This window comes from Manacus vitellinus, unplaced genomic scaffold, assembly GCF_001715985.3.
Source record: "Manacus vitellinus isolate BGI_N305 unplaced genomic scaffold, ASM171598v3 scaffold_40_pilon, whole genome shotgun sequence".
Taxonomy (NCBI): domain Eukaryota; kingdom Metazoa; phylum Chordata; class Aves; order Passeriformes; family Pipridae; genus Manacus; species Manacus vitellinus.
In genome coordinates, this window is record NW_021940541.1 from 4546463 (window position 1) to 4565164 (window position 18702).

The 18702-nt window shown below is 37.8% G+C and overlaps 1 protein-coding gene across 6 annotated transcripts in view; it reads right to left on the bottom strand.

Moving 5' to 3' along the window:
* Positions 1 to 409: 409 nt before the first annotated feature.
* Positions 410 to 18702, bottom strand: part of PLEKHA1 (pleckstrin homology domain containing A1) — a 32796-nt gene continuing 14503 nt past the window's right edge. For 2 of the 6 annotated variants that reach the window (XM_018078492.3, XM_018078493.2), the window contains exons 2-13: positions 18301 to 18461; positions 16794 to 16850; positions 15846 to 15891; positions 14241 to 14338; positions 11650 to 11781; positions 11234 to 11377; positions 10163 to 10231; positions 7558 to 7622; positions 6683 to 6746; positions 6261 to 6350; positions 5074 to 5148; positions 410 to 2913 (exon numbers count right to left, since the gene is read on the bottom strand). In XM_018078492.3, the coding sequence (XP_017933981.1) occupies positions 2599 to 2913; positions 5074 to 5148; positions 6261 to 6350; positions 6683 to 6746; positions 7558 to 7622; positions 10163 to 10231; positions 11234 to 11377; positions 11650 to 11781; positions 14241 to 14338; positions 15846 to 15891; positions 16794 to 16850; positions 18301 to 18441 (1296 nt within the window). In that variant the 5' untranslated portion in view covers positions 18442 to 18461 and the 3' untranslated portion in view covers positions 410 to 2598. Of the gene's footprint in view, positions 2914 to 5043; positions 5149 to 6260; positions 6351 to 6682; positions 6747 to 7557; positions 7623 to 10162; positions 10232 to 11233; positions 11378 to 11649; positions 11782 to 14240; positions 14339 to 15845; positions 15892 to 16793; positions 16851 to 18300; positions 18462 to 18702 lie in introns of all 6 variants that reach the window. The other 4 variants (XM_018078496.3, XM_018078495.3, XM_018078498.3 and 1 more) reach the window with 4 other exon arrangements.

Consider the following 18702-nt stretch of genomic DNA (forward strand, 5'->3'; position numbering starts at 1 on the left):
AGCATTTCTCAGAGAGAACCTTTCTCATGCAATAGTATAAAGCCAGAAAAATGCACGTTACATTTGGTTCCCCTGAGGGGAGGGGGGTTGTTTCCCCTTTCAGATGGAGCCTGAGTGTTTCCAAATATTAACTTGACATTACTGTGCATCTCCCCTTCCTTTGATGCAAAAGTAACCTGAACGATACCTTCTGCATAACACATAAAACTTCCACAAAAGAAACAGAACAGCAAAAGAAAACCAGCTCATTCTGTTCACCTTCTTTCTCAGGCTACACAACCCGATCAGATTTGAAGGATTAAAAAGATGTTGCAGCTGGATAAAAGATAATCTGATCTCTTACATGCTGAAAAGGAATATATTATTCTGGTAAAACATTTAACGTGGTGCAAAGAAACTCAGCCAGATGTTATTTTAAGTTACCCAAACTGATTTATTGACAATTTAAATGTGACATATTTACAGCACTGTTTCTAAAATAATTTAACAATTTCATAGATTTATAAAAGTACTGATAAATAGGAGACCCTGACAATTACCAACCACAAATATTTTGCTATGCTATCGAACTACATCAGTAGTTCTTTTCTTTTCCTCTTTTTTTCTTTTTCCCTCTTTTTAAAAGTCCCATAATGGAGCTGCTTTACCTCCACCCAATGTTTAAAATTGCCAATACCAAAATATATTAAAATGACCATGCAGTGTGAAAGCTGTACCAGAGCAAGTGAATTCAGATGTTAGACTACAGTAAAAATATTTCAATGCAAAGTGTCTTCCACACAGAATGTACTTGTGAAAAAATAAGCTTTTAAAGAGCTATTGTTTTATCTTTATAGAAATTAAAACCTACAATACTAGTACAGACATTTACAGTAACTTCCAATTCTGTGCTAGTTTTCACATATATCTAAAGAGTCAAACAAAACCAGTAATTTACAGATACCACTGCCTTAAAACAGTGGTTAGTTAGCTTATGGATAAAACAAAAAACAAAAAGAAGGTGCTGATATAATTTAAGGTTTTGAAATTAACTATATTCCATCCTTATATGACATCAATTATTCTATCCTGGGATCAACAAATTGCTGTGGTAATGCCATCCATATCTCTCAAGCAGGAAGTCAGTTTGGAAGTCGGAGAGAAGATGGACTTGAATGATATGTATCTCAGGTTCCAGGAGACAAAAAAGGTATTGCAAAGCTGGACAATCTGAATCACAGTAAGCAGCAGCACGAGATATTTGTGGGGGGGTGATTAAAGCAAACATTTTCTCAAAAATGATGAAAAGTACACACCACCTAATCCAATACTTGAAATGTAAAAGGTTCTCCTCATTCGCATCACTGATGCCCCATAACACAGTGTACACACACAACAAATACTCACTTTTTAAACACATATATTGCACAGCCAGTGGGTGCAATACCAGAACACTGGTATCCCTAACATAAGCCTCCTATTTTAAATAGCTGTTTCGAACTATGCTATCCAGAGCGACTCCAACGCCCAAAATCATCAGGAATGGTTTGTGTACTCAACTAACTCAAAAGTGTTTCAACAGCGTGAGAGAAAACACAGGCACTTCAGATCATTAGTGCACCAAAAGTTATAGGCCACGATTGCAGGACTAGGAACAGTTCAGTACCAATAACAACAAAACTAAACAACGAGGTCTTCCACTGATCAATACAGAAACAAGAACTGTTCACAAAGCACTGGTAAGGAAACCACTCTCAAAACAGTAAATGATACATTTAAACATTTAAGGAAACATAATTGCTGCAAAGCCTAATGTAACACAAACCCTACTTAGTTCAAAAGAGCTAAAGTGTCCAAATTCCAAAGTCCAATTTCTCTTCTCCCCCCCTCCAAAACGTCACTACATGCAGTCCATTGAAATCCAAATGTGCAAAAAGTTATAACCCACCTTTAGGAGTGCATCAAAAATAGGCTGACTAGTCAAAATATTATTTTAGTGGAAATTTTACAGCACCATAACTAGAATTCCAAGGGAGTTCAGAATTCTTGTTCTGATAACAAATCAGTTGACACTGCTGATACTAAAGAACAGAGGAAACATTTTGTGCATTTCCTGATATCTGAAAGTCACGGAGAGAAACAATTCTCATTTATGCCTAAAATCTTACTGTAGTTCAAGGTGAAATTAAATAATCACATTTGTTGGCAATAAGTTCTCCACAATATAGCATTAGTTGCAAATTTAGTAAATCTGCCAGATTGGGAATTAAAAATTGCTGGTACTTTGCTTACTTGCAGAAGTACTTTTTTCTTTTTCTTTGTACGTGTTTTGGGTTGGTTTTTTTTTCTAAATTGTGCAGTTTGGCCCCTCCCTAGTAAGTGATTTACTATCAGGCTTTGAGAAAACGCCTAAGGTCCATTTCTGACCCTCAGCTGAAAAGGCAAAATACAAACACATTATATATACAGGTGTGTGCCCACAAACACACACACACACATATATATAACATCAGTGTTCCGGTTTTTTGTTCTCCTTTCCTATAATTTTCTTTGGTTCAAAGTCCGAGCAAGGAAATTAGAGGACCGAACAAATGGATCATTCTCCAAACACTTCCATCCCTACACATCACTAACTGGAAGGCTTGCATCATCCAGATCCACAAGGCCAGGATCCTGTTCCTGAGTGCCATTTTTACTCCGGGGTTCCCAGGGGCCCCGGTCAGTCACTTTGGAAGCTGATTCTCTTGGAGCGACAGCCTGGATCTTGTAGCTCCCTGGCCTGGCCTTGGTAAAAGACTCGTGAAATCCTCGCTTCTCCAAGGCAGGGGGTTTGGGGTGAGGGGCTGGGACCAGAGGGCTGGAATGTGAGGAGGCTGGGGCTGGGCCGGCAGGACGGACAGCATGGTTGGGTTCGGAACAAGGCTCGGGATGCTCCTGGAAGAGAAGAGAGCGCGTCAGATGAAGCCGCTGACGTCGTGTTGGAAAGATGCAGTTTGAGATTTCAACTCTCGGAAACAAAGCAAAACAACAACAACAACAAAAAAATCGAGACAGAAAATAACACAAAGCGAAGCATCAGCCACGGCAGCAGGAGGCAGGTGCTTTCTCCAGGCGGTGTGTTACTACGTGTGAGCTCACAGCAGGATGTGACAGCAACATCAGTTTCTTCATTTAAAGACATTAAAGTTCTTAAATCAAGCACAGCAGCTCTTTAGACTTTGTAATATAGTCCAGCAAATTGAGGCTCCTTATTTTACTCAGGTGTTAAGTAAGCTTTTGAAGATAAACAATTCAAAGGCCAAAGAGACATCTTTCCAAGGGAAAAGTGTATTCAAACCTATTCACATAAATCAAGCACTTGTATCCTAAATCCTGGAGTAATGCACATTTTACTGTTCCCTCTTCCTGGGGTAACCACATGCCCAATTTCTTCCAGGGACCAAACAAACATAGTAGCTTTTTTATGCTATCAAGACTGTGTAACAATTTACAGAGCTAAAGGACCTAGAAAAGTAACTGATCTTTAAGCTATTCCTTCCAATTGTCAGGTTATTGTCTTGTGTTTATCATTGTTAACTGCTGGTCTGTCGACCTTTAAATAACTGAAAATAATCTTCCACCATTTACCTACTGACAGAAGTGAGTTCCCAGACTACCTAGGTCTGATTTAATTGTCTAAAACACAGGCACAGAGTGCCACTTTAGATATTTTAGGGCAGGCTGCCCAACCTACAGCTCTATCTCCAGAACCAGGAGTTCCTCAGGTTGTGCAGCATTATCTCTCAGTTCTGCAGGGATGTCTCAAACCCCTGAACACTGCTGGATCCAGTTTTACAGGCTGTGATCCAAATGCTGTGTGACAACGCAGTGAATTGTGTGTGCATCAGGAGCTGCAGCTGCTGCCACTTCTGCCATCACCAGTGTTAGTCCAGGAACTCCAGGAGTCTGCCAACCCATGGGCATACACAAATCAAGGCATTTTTCAAGCACATTTGTTAGCAAAAAAACCCCATCCCAGATGTGTGTCCAAGATGCAAATACACATACTAATTGAAATACCTATTTTTTCACAGTAGTTTTTCTTAGAATGTTACCACATAAATTCATAAATTTAATCCTAATGGATTCTGCCAAGTGCTACCATTATTTCTTTTTATAAACGAACTAATATTATTGGGTGAAGCTGTGCAACTGTTTTGGGACTTCAGTTTTGTGTTCAGTTTCACTGAAGTATTTCACATTATTTACACTGTCTTATTTAATTTCGTTATTCTGTTGCCTTTACCTGAGGATACTCCACTTTAAGAAAAACATTTGCTTTAGGAGAACATATGGTTCCGTGATTTACCTACTATTCTTCTTATTATTAATAATTTTAGTCCAACGAATGGGACAAAAGGGGTGTTAAGAAACATCTCTATGACTTTTTGCTAATCTGGCCTGAAGGATACTCAGATTTTACTTCCCACACTGGCTGTAATTACACAGTTAAGAAGCCGTGCTGCTGTACTGCTCCTAAGTTGCACTGCTTTGGACAGTGTATCGATTATAGGTTATAAAGCTTCTATGTTTGAACTAGTAATTTCATGCAGGGACTTACAAAGCCATGCAAATCAGGCTACAATGTGATCCTCCCAAACACTGGAGTTACAAGGTGCATGTGTTGTGTGCAGGCATCTGGATTAGTCTGTGGGCAGCTTCGACCTCACCTCGCCTTTGCGCAGTTTCAAAACAAATGTAAAGTAAAATGGAAATATGAACTCTCATGCAAATCAGCTTTAGCACTTTGCTACTGCAGTGACACCAGATCACTTACATTTAAATGTTTAGCACACTTTGAAGTGTAAGCAGTGGTTTGGCCGTTTTTAGCTTTCAATTCATTTAAAAGCATGAAAAAAAACCCAGTGCAAACCTGCGAGTGAACAATATTACTGACGAGTTAGTTTTCAGGAATGGTAATGACAACAGGTAGCGTTATTTTTAGCTTTTTTTTTTTACAGTGCAAATTAGTGTCTAGTCGTAGCCCTCTGTGAAGAAGGCGAGTTTACATGAGAGCCCACATACGTGCTGCATTCACCAGTTCTTGATGTATACCTCTGTATACAAGGATTCGACAGCCTTCTGGCCTGCCGCATCTGGAACACAGTGCAAAGCTAAGATTAGAGTAACCTGGACTCGGGGAAAGAAGAGAACAGAGGGAACAAGAAGTGATGCAGACAGTCATAGCTACATTGCTCAGTTAGCCCCACATTAAAAAAAAAACCAACAAAACAAGCATACACCAGGAAAAGTTATCTGCGTATTTTCATTCCCCCCAAAACAGAAGAGAATTTGTAATGGGAGGTTTTATGTAAAAGCACGAAGCAGCTCTCAAAAACACAGTTGAGAGCTTAGACTGAGTTACCAGAAACACAGTATCAGTGCAAAAGTAGTCAAAAGCCAGATTTAAATTATTATATATCAGCTTATGGGGGCAATGATATATTCAGCTTATTACAAAATATCCCAGAGCCAGAAAATGAAAACCATAGCATGCAACATCTGAACTGTAAAGTATTCCATGTGCTAAATCTGGACATACTTGGAGACACTGTGATACCACAGTAACTTTCACTACTTGTCACAAGTTAATTTGCACTTTGTACTGAACATCTAATACGGTTTAAATGCAAGTAGGTATGAGATGTTGGCTTCAGAAATGCTAAGCTTTGTCACAGTGCCTCAGTTCAGTACTGGGAGATGCTGTTCTCACCACATTTCCAACAGCAAAAACTAACTCATGCAAGCAGAGATCTCTTAGTAACTTTAAACTTGAATCTACATCTGCAAATACAATAAATTATCAACAATGGAGAATGATAATTTAGTAGTGAGAGTTGTTAAAAACAAATTAGGATATTTATCATCTGATTGCAAAATGCAGCAACTAGCAGAAACACCTGAGAGGAATTAGAAAGTTTCAATTTAACTTCCACACTAGTAGTAGTGACAAAGATCATACTGAACTCAGAGGAACTTTTCTAGGTTAGCACTTGCATTATCTACAGGTTCAAGACAAACAATGCACAGAAAGTCACATACAGGTAGGACTAAGCCAAGGGCTCAACTAAAAACACTGAGTATTTTATGCCAGTCTGTACAAAAGTTCATGCAAAGAGGCTACATTACTACAGGACAGGAGAGAGGAAAGGCAAAAGGAAAAAAAAAAAAAAAGTCAGAACTTAATGTGCACAAGTGAACATGAACTAATCACATCTCCTGTGAGGTGCAGAGTGACATACGGAGGCTGCTGATCTCCCAGGTCCCCGCTGTGCTACAATGGCCCCCGAAATTGCCTTTATCCAGCTGTGCATGTCCTCGGGACTGTCAGCCTGCAGCAAACAGCACACATGTCATGGTCAGCACAACTCAGCTCTCCCAGTGTCATGATCACCTGCACCAGAATAACAGCCTAACCCTGCTTCACTCTGTTATTCAAAGCCGTTGGAAATTCTGTTTCTTAACCCGGACATTTTTGAAGTTCTTACTCTGAATTTACTATTACGTTTATATAGTTATATAAAACAATAAATAAAACATACTGAGTATCACCTTCCCTCTGAAAATCATGGCACAGTCAAAGTAAAGAAGCACTTCTGTTTCAAAGCCGTATTTAACTATGGCAGACTCTTGGTTTTGCCCCAAGTTTAAAAGAAGAAATTACCTGTACATAAAAGGTTCGAGAAGTTGTTACAATTTCAAAGAGATTGTCTCTCATCATTATATCACTGTAAATGAAATACAAAAATACATCAAAAGCAAGTACAACTTTCCCACTGTATTTTAACAAGATTCTAGGGTGGGCAGAGAATCAGAGTATTTGTTGCCTGACTCTTGCATTTCTTGACCACTCTACTATTGGTTTTCTGCTAATTTTAGCCTTAAGACACTTTAATTTATCAGTGGCATGTGTGCTACTACATATATTTCTTATTGGAACATTCTAAATCATCTAATAAGTTTAGAAATATTTACTGTTCTTGTCAAATTTCTGTAAAATTTCTCACTTATATTTTGTTATGTCTTTGCAAAGTACTAGTCCTAAACAGTAGCCTGCTAAAAAAAAAATTCAATATCCATCATGACTACTGCAAAGGCAATTATTGCTTAACAAATTGGCATTTGGTGGGAGGGAAAGAGCAAGATAAAGAGTGTTCTCATCCAGGTTCAGACATCTGATGTGAGTTAATGTCCTCTAAAAGTTTACAGATTATATAAGCAGAATAGAGACTCCTAAAATTGCTGGCTCAGATCAAACAGCACCCATGCATCTCTAACTCACGATTCCATGATATTCCTTTGCTCCACCCTTGTCCAGTGCATTTACATCCTACTGAATGTTACAAGTTGGAAACACACATTAATATAGAGCCCTTAAAACCAGATTTATGCACAAAAACAGGTCCTGTCCCATAAAGAGAGACTATCCCACCTGCACACATCAACTGAAGTTATTAAACAGTTCTCCAAAGGGCAGTCTGGCCATGACAAAGCAGGGAATTACATCCCATGTAATGGCATCTGTGCTTCTCTCCTCACCTTTGTTTGCATTCCTGAACTTTATGGACCTCCTTAAGTGGTATAACCCTGAGAGGTTCCTTTTCCTGGAAAAATAAAAAGGCAAACATATTTCAGTAGAGTATACCTAACAGCTAGAACGGAGTCAGAAAGCCAGTGGACAGGACAGCAGACTTACATAACTGAGATTTTCAAGGCAGTCACTTATGCAAAAGGTGGTGTCAACCAAAATTTAGTTTGCTTTTGCAAGTGTTAAACTAACCATGGCACTTGCAATGAAGAGGAGGACAAATCAAGAAGTAAAAAAACCCCAAAACATTCATTCCATACTCTCATGGAGACAACCACCCCTGTCCTCTTCCCCTAACCAGGTCAGAAAATTGAATCTGCCTCAAGCAGCTTATTTCAGTAAAATTGTCATTATATTCATTTGCTATGAAATGCTAACATAGAAGATGCTTTATTAATTGTACTGCATGACATGGCTTTAAGCAAGATTAATTGTATTCTGTATTTAATACAATTAAAAATAATACAAAGAAACTAATCCTACAACATCTGTAAAAGAGTAGCTACTCCTAAAATATCAGAAAATTCTGTTACCATAACAAAAATAAATGTTTAAGTTTCACGCAACAGGAAAAAAGTGAGACTATTCAAACAGAAATACTTTCACTTTTGCCATGACAGCATAATGTCACACATACTATTATTTTCCGGTGGTTGTTGCAGTAAACCACAAACAAACAGCTTATTTTACCTCCTAATGTGTTTTCTTTAAGCAGTGGTACAATGGACTACTTCAGCTGGCTACAACTTCCAGACGAAACAAAAGCTGTCAGCTCTGGAATAACTTTCTCTACCATTCCTATTACAGATACTGAAGGGATATATGTTACAGCAAACAGCAAATGTCACTCAAATATAACCATCCTCAAATATCAGTTTTCCTTAGATCACTTGTTTCTACAGCAGATCAAATGCAGAGAGTTTAAAACTCAATGTTTCCAGCTATTTTGCTCCTCTCATCCTCTCTCTGTTGTTCTTAGATTCACTCATCCCCTACAATGAATTTTCAGAGTAATACATCAAGAGTGAAAGGCAAGATCATCTCTGCAGTACAGACACCTGTCACAGGGAAAGACAGCTCAGAAATTACCATTTCCTGAGTCTCATATTGCCTGTATTCCACTGTGCTCCACCTGGTTGACATGGGCTCTTCATCAAACCAGGGTGAGCAGGCTGGATGTCAGGACAAACTTTCTGTGCAAGCCAGAGTGGACTGGAGACTGCAGCTACTGGGAACTAAGTCCAACAGAAAGAAATTCTCCAGAACTAGAAGTCTGGTGCTGCATTATCTGAATATGACCTCTAACTATATGAAACATTATCATGATTATGTTTCCTAAACATGGAATTCTTTGATTAACCACTATAATATGATAAAAGGACACTATATTCTCTACATATTCAGTATTTACTTCCTGAAGAGGGATGACTCTCTTAAAATGGAAGAAAACCTCCTGATTTCAGTATAAATTGTGAAGCAGGATCTAATTCACTGTTCTCTGACAGCTGGTCAGCCCAGCATCTTCCTCAGACTGCAGCAAGGGAATAGTAACCTGAAAAACAGAGGATACTACCAGATTTTATGTTGCTCAAGGAGCATGGTGAAACACTGGAAGTGTAGGCATTTCTACCATCTAGTACTCTCTCACACAGTACAATTCTTCACTGAGAATTTGTTTGTGAGCCACCTGCACTCAGATTTGGTTTTTAAATAAAAACAGAGGGTTTATTATAGGCAATGAGTCAGAATTGTTATGCTGACAGCTTAACAAAGGTAATGATGCAAGATCAAACTCCTGCTACTGTTGGATACACCCTCATTAAGAGGGGAGCCAAAGTTCACTTCAGTAACAGCCTGAAATTTGGGTTCTTGACATTTTACATCTTATGTTTGGCCTGCAAACTCAATTTACAATACTGTACAATGCAGACTTCATTCCTTAGGTACAGGTTTTCTTACTGTTATTAAGTGTGGGATTCCTTTTTTGGTAAAACAGATTGTGTGCAGAACCAGCCACCTAATCTTTAAATGAAGTCTGAAGGCATTTATCATGTGGTCAAAACGAGAGTGATGAGTGGGAAGAAAGGTCATGGAACTGAAACAAACTCTGCAAGAGTTGCTGCTGAACAGAAAATCAGAGTTTTTGCCTGTCTTGGCTGCTCTGGTGAAACAAGCATGTGGAAGAAGATCCCATCATTTCTATGATAAAATTCTACCTTTAAATTAAGAATTGCCAGGTTACAGTTTTGTCTCTCCCATAATGATTTGCTATTTCAAGAACACAATTAATTATCTGTGAGTGAAAAGTGACATAAGATACTAATACAAAAATCAGGGTGATTGTAGAGTATATCCTATTACTGTTCTCCAGTGCCCTACAGATGGGTTCCCAAACAGACTGAAGTACAAGTTTACAGTTGCCCTATTTTTTGGTTTATTACAGTACAAACTTAGGAGTTGCAGGAACAAGCACAGCACATTTTTCAAATACAAGCACATTTATTTAGATTTTCTTGCAACTATCACTGGAAAAATAACACACAGTTGGAAACTTACCAGTTCAGACTTGAAATATCCTATTGTGTTTTCATCTAACTGAAAGTATCTTCTCTTCCAGTTCTTCATCTGTTAAAGGAAAAGAAATAAATATTTCTACATTTTATACATAAAATAAAATATACTTACATGTCATATATTATGCATATATGGAATGATATAATTCTCATTTATATTTATAACATATTATATGGTATAATTAATTTTATTCATAATAATCATTTTAATAATGTATTTATTATAACTTAAAATAATTATAAATTTCATATTTTGTATGTGTGATGTGTGTGTGTATATATATATACAGTGTCCCCAAAATAATTATGCAAGGCTCTGTTCAATTTTTTTTTTTTAAAAACTGCAATAATTAAAAAATCTGGAAGCTACAATTTACTATTATAAGATTTATTCAAGCTGTAGAAACTCAGCAGCACAAATATCCTGGAGGAAATATTAATTACAGGTTTCTAGTTTATTTTTAACTAAAAAGGGAGTATTACAAAAAGAAGCTTCATAATTCAAGATAAAATGAGCCTGAGAACTCAAAGATGCATGTCTTGCTTAATCTGAACTACTAATTCTTTCTTTTAGCAAGGCATCATGTGAATAGTTCCACTTGTGTCAATCAGCCTGAGAAGTTGTACAGTTCTTCCTCTGAACTGAAAAGTCAGCTTTTTGCAAACATTTTAGTGATTTTAAAGGCCTGCATTGAACTTCTGTCTTAATTTAGAGGTTTTTAATAAGCCAAATAAGAATCTCTACGTAACTGTAGAAGAGAATTCCCAGTTGCATGCACTCACCATAATGTGAAAGTCTGTGCACACACTTTGCCTCTCTAAAACATCTTCAACAACATAACACTGAAGAAAGTCACGAAAAGAAGTAAAACAGACATAAATCAAATGCTACAGGAGGATAAGTTTTATCTTTAGCCATCCTTAATACTGTCAGTTGTAGTAATGTTTCTGGTAATTGTGTGGGTTTTTATTTAATCATCTACTTGATCAGTACAATTACCACCTTAGGACCATTGCTCTTGATTGTTGAAACACACTGATCTCCCACACTTACCACTGCTCCTTGTTTCACACAGTAACCAGCTTTGATAATAGCATTATCTGGGGGGTGCTTAGCAGCAAAATAGGGAAGGTGACTTTGTGACCGCTTCAAATAACTCCTGTCAGCCCCTTCACTGCACTCACTGACTTCTTCTTTCTAGAATAAAGCAGGAAAGTAGAAAATACTCAAGTTTTATTCTAAAGATTAAAGAATAACTATACTAGATATAGTAGGAAATAATTGTATCATCCCATGCTCATAAATCCCATTCCCAATTTGAAAGGACAAAATATTTTAACCGATTTCCAGAGGCAACTGAGAGGCCCTCTGAGCAAGAGGGGAAGCTGACAGCTGTACTGTGATATATAACACTGTAAAAACACAGCTTCCTCTATCAAACAATAACCCCCTTGTTTGAAGGGTGTTACCTGGGTAGGTGTAATGATGGGAACACCACCAACAATTTCTGTCCTGTAAGAGACCTGCTTCTTTCCACCTGGGCTTTCAGCTTGACGATTTGCATTATCCATCTGACACAGAGGATCTGACTGCTTTGGTACCTGCAAGTGGAATGTGACAACTGACATAAGTTTTATGAAGACTTAAAAAAGCCCAAAGCATTTCTGAAGAATTTTGCATTTGTCTTCAGCAGGATTTAACAAATGTTCTCCAATTGTAAAAGGCCAGAAATAGCTTACGTGGAAATTTGTTGTAATGACTATGGTTTAGTGCTCAGAAAACTGGTGCCAAGAAAGACATTTCACTGGATGAAATCAACTGCAAGCTTTGCCATAAGTTCTACACTTGATAGTCAAGAAGCACTGCTACTTTGTAGAAGAATTGGTTCTTAATTTTTCAGTTGCTTTCAGTTTTAGTTGTAAGTGCTTTACACTGGAAACATCCCAGTGCCCTTTGTCACACGGGATGTCTGACCAGTGACATTTGTCCTCACAGGTACTTGGCATGAAGGCTGCATGTACTGCCCCCATTAATCCTACATATACTGCTAAATTCTGTCCAAAACGACCCTACCCACCTATTTCTAACTATCATTAACTATTAGATAATTATCTCAAATGTGGAGCTAAATCAAAACTTCAGGGGAATTTCATTTCCCCAGTAAGTGTTTTGATCGAAAATGTTTACTGACATTTCTGAGTTCATGCAGGAAGTAAAATTCTTTAACCTAAGAAATGCACTAACTGGCTACCTAAGACATTCTTATTCATAATCTCCTTACACCCTTAATATTAATATAGTAAATTTGAAGAGATCAAGTCTCACATACAAATATCCCAGCCAGCAACCTACTTGGGTATTTACAGAAGACACCCAAAGTCATTCAGACACAAGGGACACACAAATTGTCTTTACACAGCGAAATATCATCCAAGACTGTGGCACATTGAAATCTTGAAATTGAACTGATCCAGACAAAAAAACGAAGCTACTTTACAGTCTGCTGTGACTCTAGTTCCTATGCCTGGGACTGCTTATTTTACAAAAAAAGCAGCCTGCAAAGAAGTACAAACAGTCCTGAGAGCCCAAATGTCAGCCCAGGACAGCTGGGCTGGCCAAGTAACAGTGGCACTCAGCAGCTTCATCCTCTCACTTCCACTGTCCCCTTCTCTGGTGACTCCCCAAAGTGAAGGGAGTGACTCCATTCCCAGCCAAGTCTGGCACTGAGGGACAAGGCACTCCCTAGTGCACAGGGCTTGTAGCTACAGCTTTATGGGCAAGTACTCCAGCTGCCACAAACTCCTGCTTAAAATGCTGCAGACCAACCCCACAACCCTCTCCTCACACGAAGGCATTTTCCAACAGCACTCAGGCACAGGTACACAATGTGCTGGGCTGCAGAGGCTCACAGTCATTCCCAAATTATCAGCACTCAAGAGCACTAAAGTATGCAATCAATCTTGGAGGACTACAATCTACAGCAAGTAATGTTCATGTGAAAATGAATAATTGAATTAGCTTAATTATTTGATTAAATAATTGGCCGTACTAAATAAGCTGCAAACAGATTAACAGTTCAAAGGCTTGTTCCTTCAAAGACAGAATACTGATGATTTCACCAGCCATCTAAAAATGCAAGTTAAACACATGGTAATCAGTGTTGAGACTATATTTTAAATTGATGCAATTATTTATTTATTTATTCACCCTGTTTCTTGAACTGGAAACAACTCAAGCCTGGTTGTGGTGTGTCCTCCTCATGAAAAAACTTTTTGGTTCTGAGGGTTTTTTATTTATCCTTAGCAGTAATGTTTTTATAACTCCAAAGAAATGGCTACTTCAAAACAAAGCAAACAACTCATATAAACATCCTTAGATAACTTAAAAATGAGAAAGTTACTGACAACAAACACAAATATGTGCACCCATGCTCAGAACCCCTTCTTTGTCAGGGGATGGTCTCAAAACTGTTCATCGTCATCACTTCCCCAAAACTGGAGAGAAAACAAAACCATAACTTCTGCCTCCTGAAAAGACTGAGGTAACACATGGGGTTTTCTGTCACAAGGTAACGAGTTGTCCTGGCCCAAACCAGAAAATAATAGAATAATTTAACATCTTCCAGTAGAACCACTAATGTTTCTTTGCACGGATGTTACCTGAAATCAGGAGAGAGCCTTTGGAACTTGGCATGATGTGTTTGCTCAATATTTTAGTGATGCTTTAGGAAATACCAAATTTTGACAACAGGCAAAAGTATGTGTATCTTTTAATCGCTTGCAAGTGTCTTCTAGATATTTCAATCAATATTAAATGTGCACAGTTAATTTTAAATTATTAGAAAACATCCTATGCTGTAATTAAAAATGTAATCAAGCCCATTTTTGCCCGATTTCCAAAAAGTAAAATAAACTCAAATTCAGGGGGAGTTTCTTTAAGTCTTGGAAAGCAGAGCCATGACTTGTTTGTGGTGATAAAAACTGGAGGCAAAGGTTACACATAAGCACCTTGAGACAGTCACCATTCGAAAGCATTGCTAAGTATCAACTCAATCACTTACTGTGATTTTGGTAGCTTTGTTCAGAACATTTACCCATTCAACTAGGTCCTGCTGATCATTGGCTTGTAGAAAGTATTTTCTCATCCCTGCATTCATAACTGTTAAAAACCAGTATGAAACGTTAACAACACTGACATTTAAGAGCAAACTTAACATCATCATGAAAAGATTTGATTTCAGATGAAAAATCCAGTTGAAGTATTCAAGTGCTCTGCTACATTTGTTTTTAGAAAGTCACTTTAAGATATGTATATCCATTTGACAGGATTTCTTTATTCTAAAAAACAAGTAATAATTTAAGCTCTCCACTTAAATGGCATCATACAGACTGTGACAACCTCATTAACATGACTATGATCACTGGGTTTTACTTTTTACTTTTCATTTCTGTAAAACTCAGTATTGATTACTAAGTAGATGATGCTCAAGACCAAACAACTTGAAAATAGCCAGAACATAAATCTTTCTTTTACTTTAGTGACTTGGCAAAGAAAGCATATTTTAATAAGTTTATCTCTCTACTGGAAACATCCAGCATCCTTTATCCAAAAAGGACAAACGTATTTCTGTGTAACAGTAAAAAAAAAAAAAAATCATGGGTAGTTTGCTCCCAAATTTTAAGAACTTATCTTGAAACAGGTTTTAAGGTGAGCAGTGACAAAAACCCTCCTGGAATTCTGAAGCATTGCAGCTAAAACCTGCACAGATATTGCTGCTCTACCTATAACATAACAGTCCTTCAGGTCACCACTAACAGCAAATGCAGGCCAGAAACAGATACTTTTGCTTTTCTATCATCTTTCTCCCCAAAGTGGATGGCTTGAAACAAACATTATTAGATGCAAATATAAATTCAAAACACAAAATCGTATAATGAGTTGACTGAAACAACAACTCCTGGTAGTTGAATAAAATGACAACAAATTTATATTTTTCCTTTAAAAAGTATAAAAAACGCTTTAATAGATTAGAGATATTTAAAGCTTTCAGCCAGTAGTTTGGATAATTAAGGTGTTTTAGAGCTGGCCAACTGACAAGAGCAATTTTACAAGTGCTGAAGACAAATCCCTCCACACATACATGTGCAGAGGAATCTGTAGATGGCACTGAGCTGACACACCAGGTACTTGCCTAAAACCCCTGCAGCCCTACACACACGATTTACCAAGTGTTTCACAAGCTCCAACACAGAGAAGGTACCCCAAACAAATTATTTTTCTTCCATGCAGCAACAGAGGCTGCAATTTAACTCGAGAACAGTGGCTGACAGAATTCCTAAATTGACTGTTTTACCAGTGAAACAGATTAAAACAGTTAAATTTCTCGTCTTCATAGCTGACAGGCATGCCATTTATTAATGCCTCAAAAATTTCAGACATCTGAAAAACAGCTCTGACTTACCCCTCATTAAGCTGCAATATGAAAAAATACAAAAACACTTTATGAAGAAGCCAACATTTCCCTCATACTAAATAAGAAAGTGAATACAGGCTGGTTTTTAAAAATACACTGCCAGCTTAGACAGTAACAGAATTGCAGAACACAATCTTTCCTTCAAGTTTCTGAAGAATGTACTTGATGCACACACCACATGCAAGAACTTACCAAAACAGAACTCTGCCTTTGGCCTTAGCTTAGTTGCATCGCTAACCTGGGAGGGAAATTAGGATTATAAGTGTCACTGTGCATACAAAATATACATCAGATATCACAAGTTTTTACTCTCTTTGAAGTGGCTAAATTCAAAGATTAGCAGCACAGCAAGCTGGTTAGGTATAATGATATACAGATAAAACAAAAATACTATATAAGATTCAGTTCAAGATATGCAGCCTATGGTAAGAAAACAGTTTAAGACATATGTCCCTACACCTTAAATTTAAGGATTTTTTACCAGACAAATGTTGAAATCTGAAAACATAACACTTTTGCTTGCATTTTGGTTCATTAACATCAGAATAATGGCCACTTTTCTTCAGGGGTCTCTAAAATGTCAGTGCTGGGGGAGGAGAGAAGCAGGTGTCCTGTTCTGAGGGAGGTGTTGACATTTTTACATTTTAGGGCACCTCTGTCAGGGGTGGGGGAGAAGGCAAAGCAGACTTTCTTAGTTCACAGTTCTTTTTCACACATATTTAGAACTGGCTGTATAGAGAGTAATGAAATATTTCTGTCCTGTCTATTAAAGATCATTAGTACCTGCAAACTATCAGTCCCAAAGACTTATTTTCCACTTCATAAGTGGCCTGTCTTTTCACCAAGACTAACTGGAATTCTTTATAATATTTATAAAGAATTGAAATACAGCTCAGAATTGTTAATTCTATGCTGCACAAAGAACTGCTACTTAAATTCACTACACAAACCTAGACAACATGGTAATTAATCTGTTCTTATTTTAATCTGAACCTGTTGAAGTGTTTGTAACACTTCTCTAACTCAGGAATAGCACACATACAAAAATAGTAAGTAAGTGGCACTTAATTTTGTCTGAAGTTGAGGCTTGTGGCAGATACACCAAGAATTTAGCAACAAGTGTCTCACATATTATCTTACCTTTGAAATATAGGTAAGTTTAATGACCCCAACAGGTGGAGATCCAGAGGGAAGATTCTGAAACAAATCACACGTCACAAAGTGAAACTGGTTTATTCTCACATCACAGGCAGTGTTTATGCATAAAAAGCAAATAATTCCACAAACAAAAAGAAAATCCTACGTCTTTTTATAGACAATGCACAATGTATGCTTGAAACAGGATCTAAACTACTTGTTTATTATACACACATCTGTTAATCAACTAAAAACAGAAAGACTGCTAGAAACAATGCAAATAGTAATTGTTTCAGAGGTTTATGTATTTTACTAGAGGAAAAAGGATTCTTGTGGGTCTGCATCCAGGAAATCCGGAAAGAATACTTTTTCCTTAACAGATGTTGGAATCTCGTGTACTTTGACCAGGGCAGGCGGAAGGGACAAGAAGTGACATTCATCTGTTATGTCAGAGACTTCAAAGGCCATCTCATGTATTTTCCAATCACTTCAGGGATTAAGAATGGTCTTCACATGATGACTCTATAAAAACCCTGCTGTTCTTCAAAACTCAAGAAAATCAAGAAGCTTCAATTTGCCTCTTGCAAGAAATCCTTTCATTTGTACATGAATGCTAACGTTAAAAAAATGCCTGAACTAGGCCTGGGTGTGCACTGCAAATAGCATTAAGTGTTAAAACTTCTGAAAAATTGCAGTTTCTACAGCACTTCAAGTTTTTGCCCATGTGCCCTGGTTACATCACAGGAGTAACTAAAAAAAAAACCAAACTGCTTCATACCAGTCACTGAGATCAAATGTTTGAAGTCCCTTATTTCCAGTAATTCTTTTTCTCCTCAGTGAGAACTGTTAAATGCTTCAGTCACAAGTCACATTCATCGAGCTGCACATCATTTACATTTTGGTTTTGCTGGTTCCTTTGAACAGCAGATTCCTGCATTTTATCTCTGCTCTTCCTGGCAGAATGGTACATGGATGTTCTCCTGGCAGGCAGCTGCCAGCTGACTTGGATCATGTGCTTTTACTGTCTCTGTACCCAAAACTTAAGCAATTATCTGTCCTTCCCTATGCTAGAAAACACATAGATCCATGTATACTGTAAAAGCAGCTTTTATCTAAAGGATGCTTTCCATCACAACAAGCTTTCCTCATTCATGCTGGATTGCAACTGCAGGCATGATTGTGAATTGCTTTTCAATAACTGATTCTGTTGAGGTCAAGTAATATGAGACAGCTAAATGAGTCACACTGTAAGGAAAACTACACACCTCCACATAAGGCTAAAGGTGAATTAAAACATCTGTGTTAAAACTGCATGTATGTGATTTGGCTCATCAGGTTATATTAAACTGATTTACAATTAATTCGCTTATGGCAACTTATTTTTTGCTCAGCTTCTGGGTCCATAATCTCGTGCTAAACCCCATCTTTCTTAAGTGAAATTGTTAAAAAAAATCCGAAAAAAAAGTGGGAATGGATATAAACCAGGAAACTACTGCCAAGACCACCTCACCTGTGGGTTGTCCATGTACCACACCAGGCTGTCTTCCCGTGTGTCCAGGATGAAGTACCGCCGCAGAAACTTCCCGCTATTCTCATTTTCCTCAATGTCTAGGAAACCACAGATGCGATTCTGACGATCCACATAAGGCATTTCTGACCCTGGACATCACACTGCAGAGCAGAACACACACACACACAAGTTGAGCAAAGTTCCTCGTTGCTAATTTTAACCCTGTTCTGTGCCTGCCCGTGACATTTTGAGCAGTTTCAACTCGTAGGTTCAAGAGGTTTCTACGGAAGAGCAAGTGAGGTGTAGCTGCTCCCCCCCACTGCCACTGAATTTTTAGACAGGTCTTCCATTCTTCTTTGAAAACTGTACTTAGATATCTAATAGCCTAAAAAACAAAAGTGG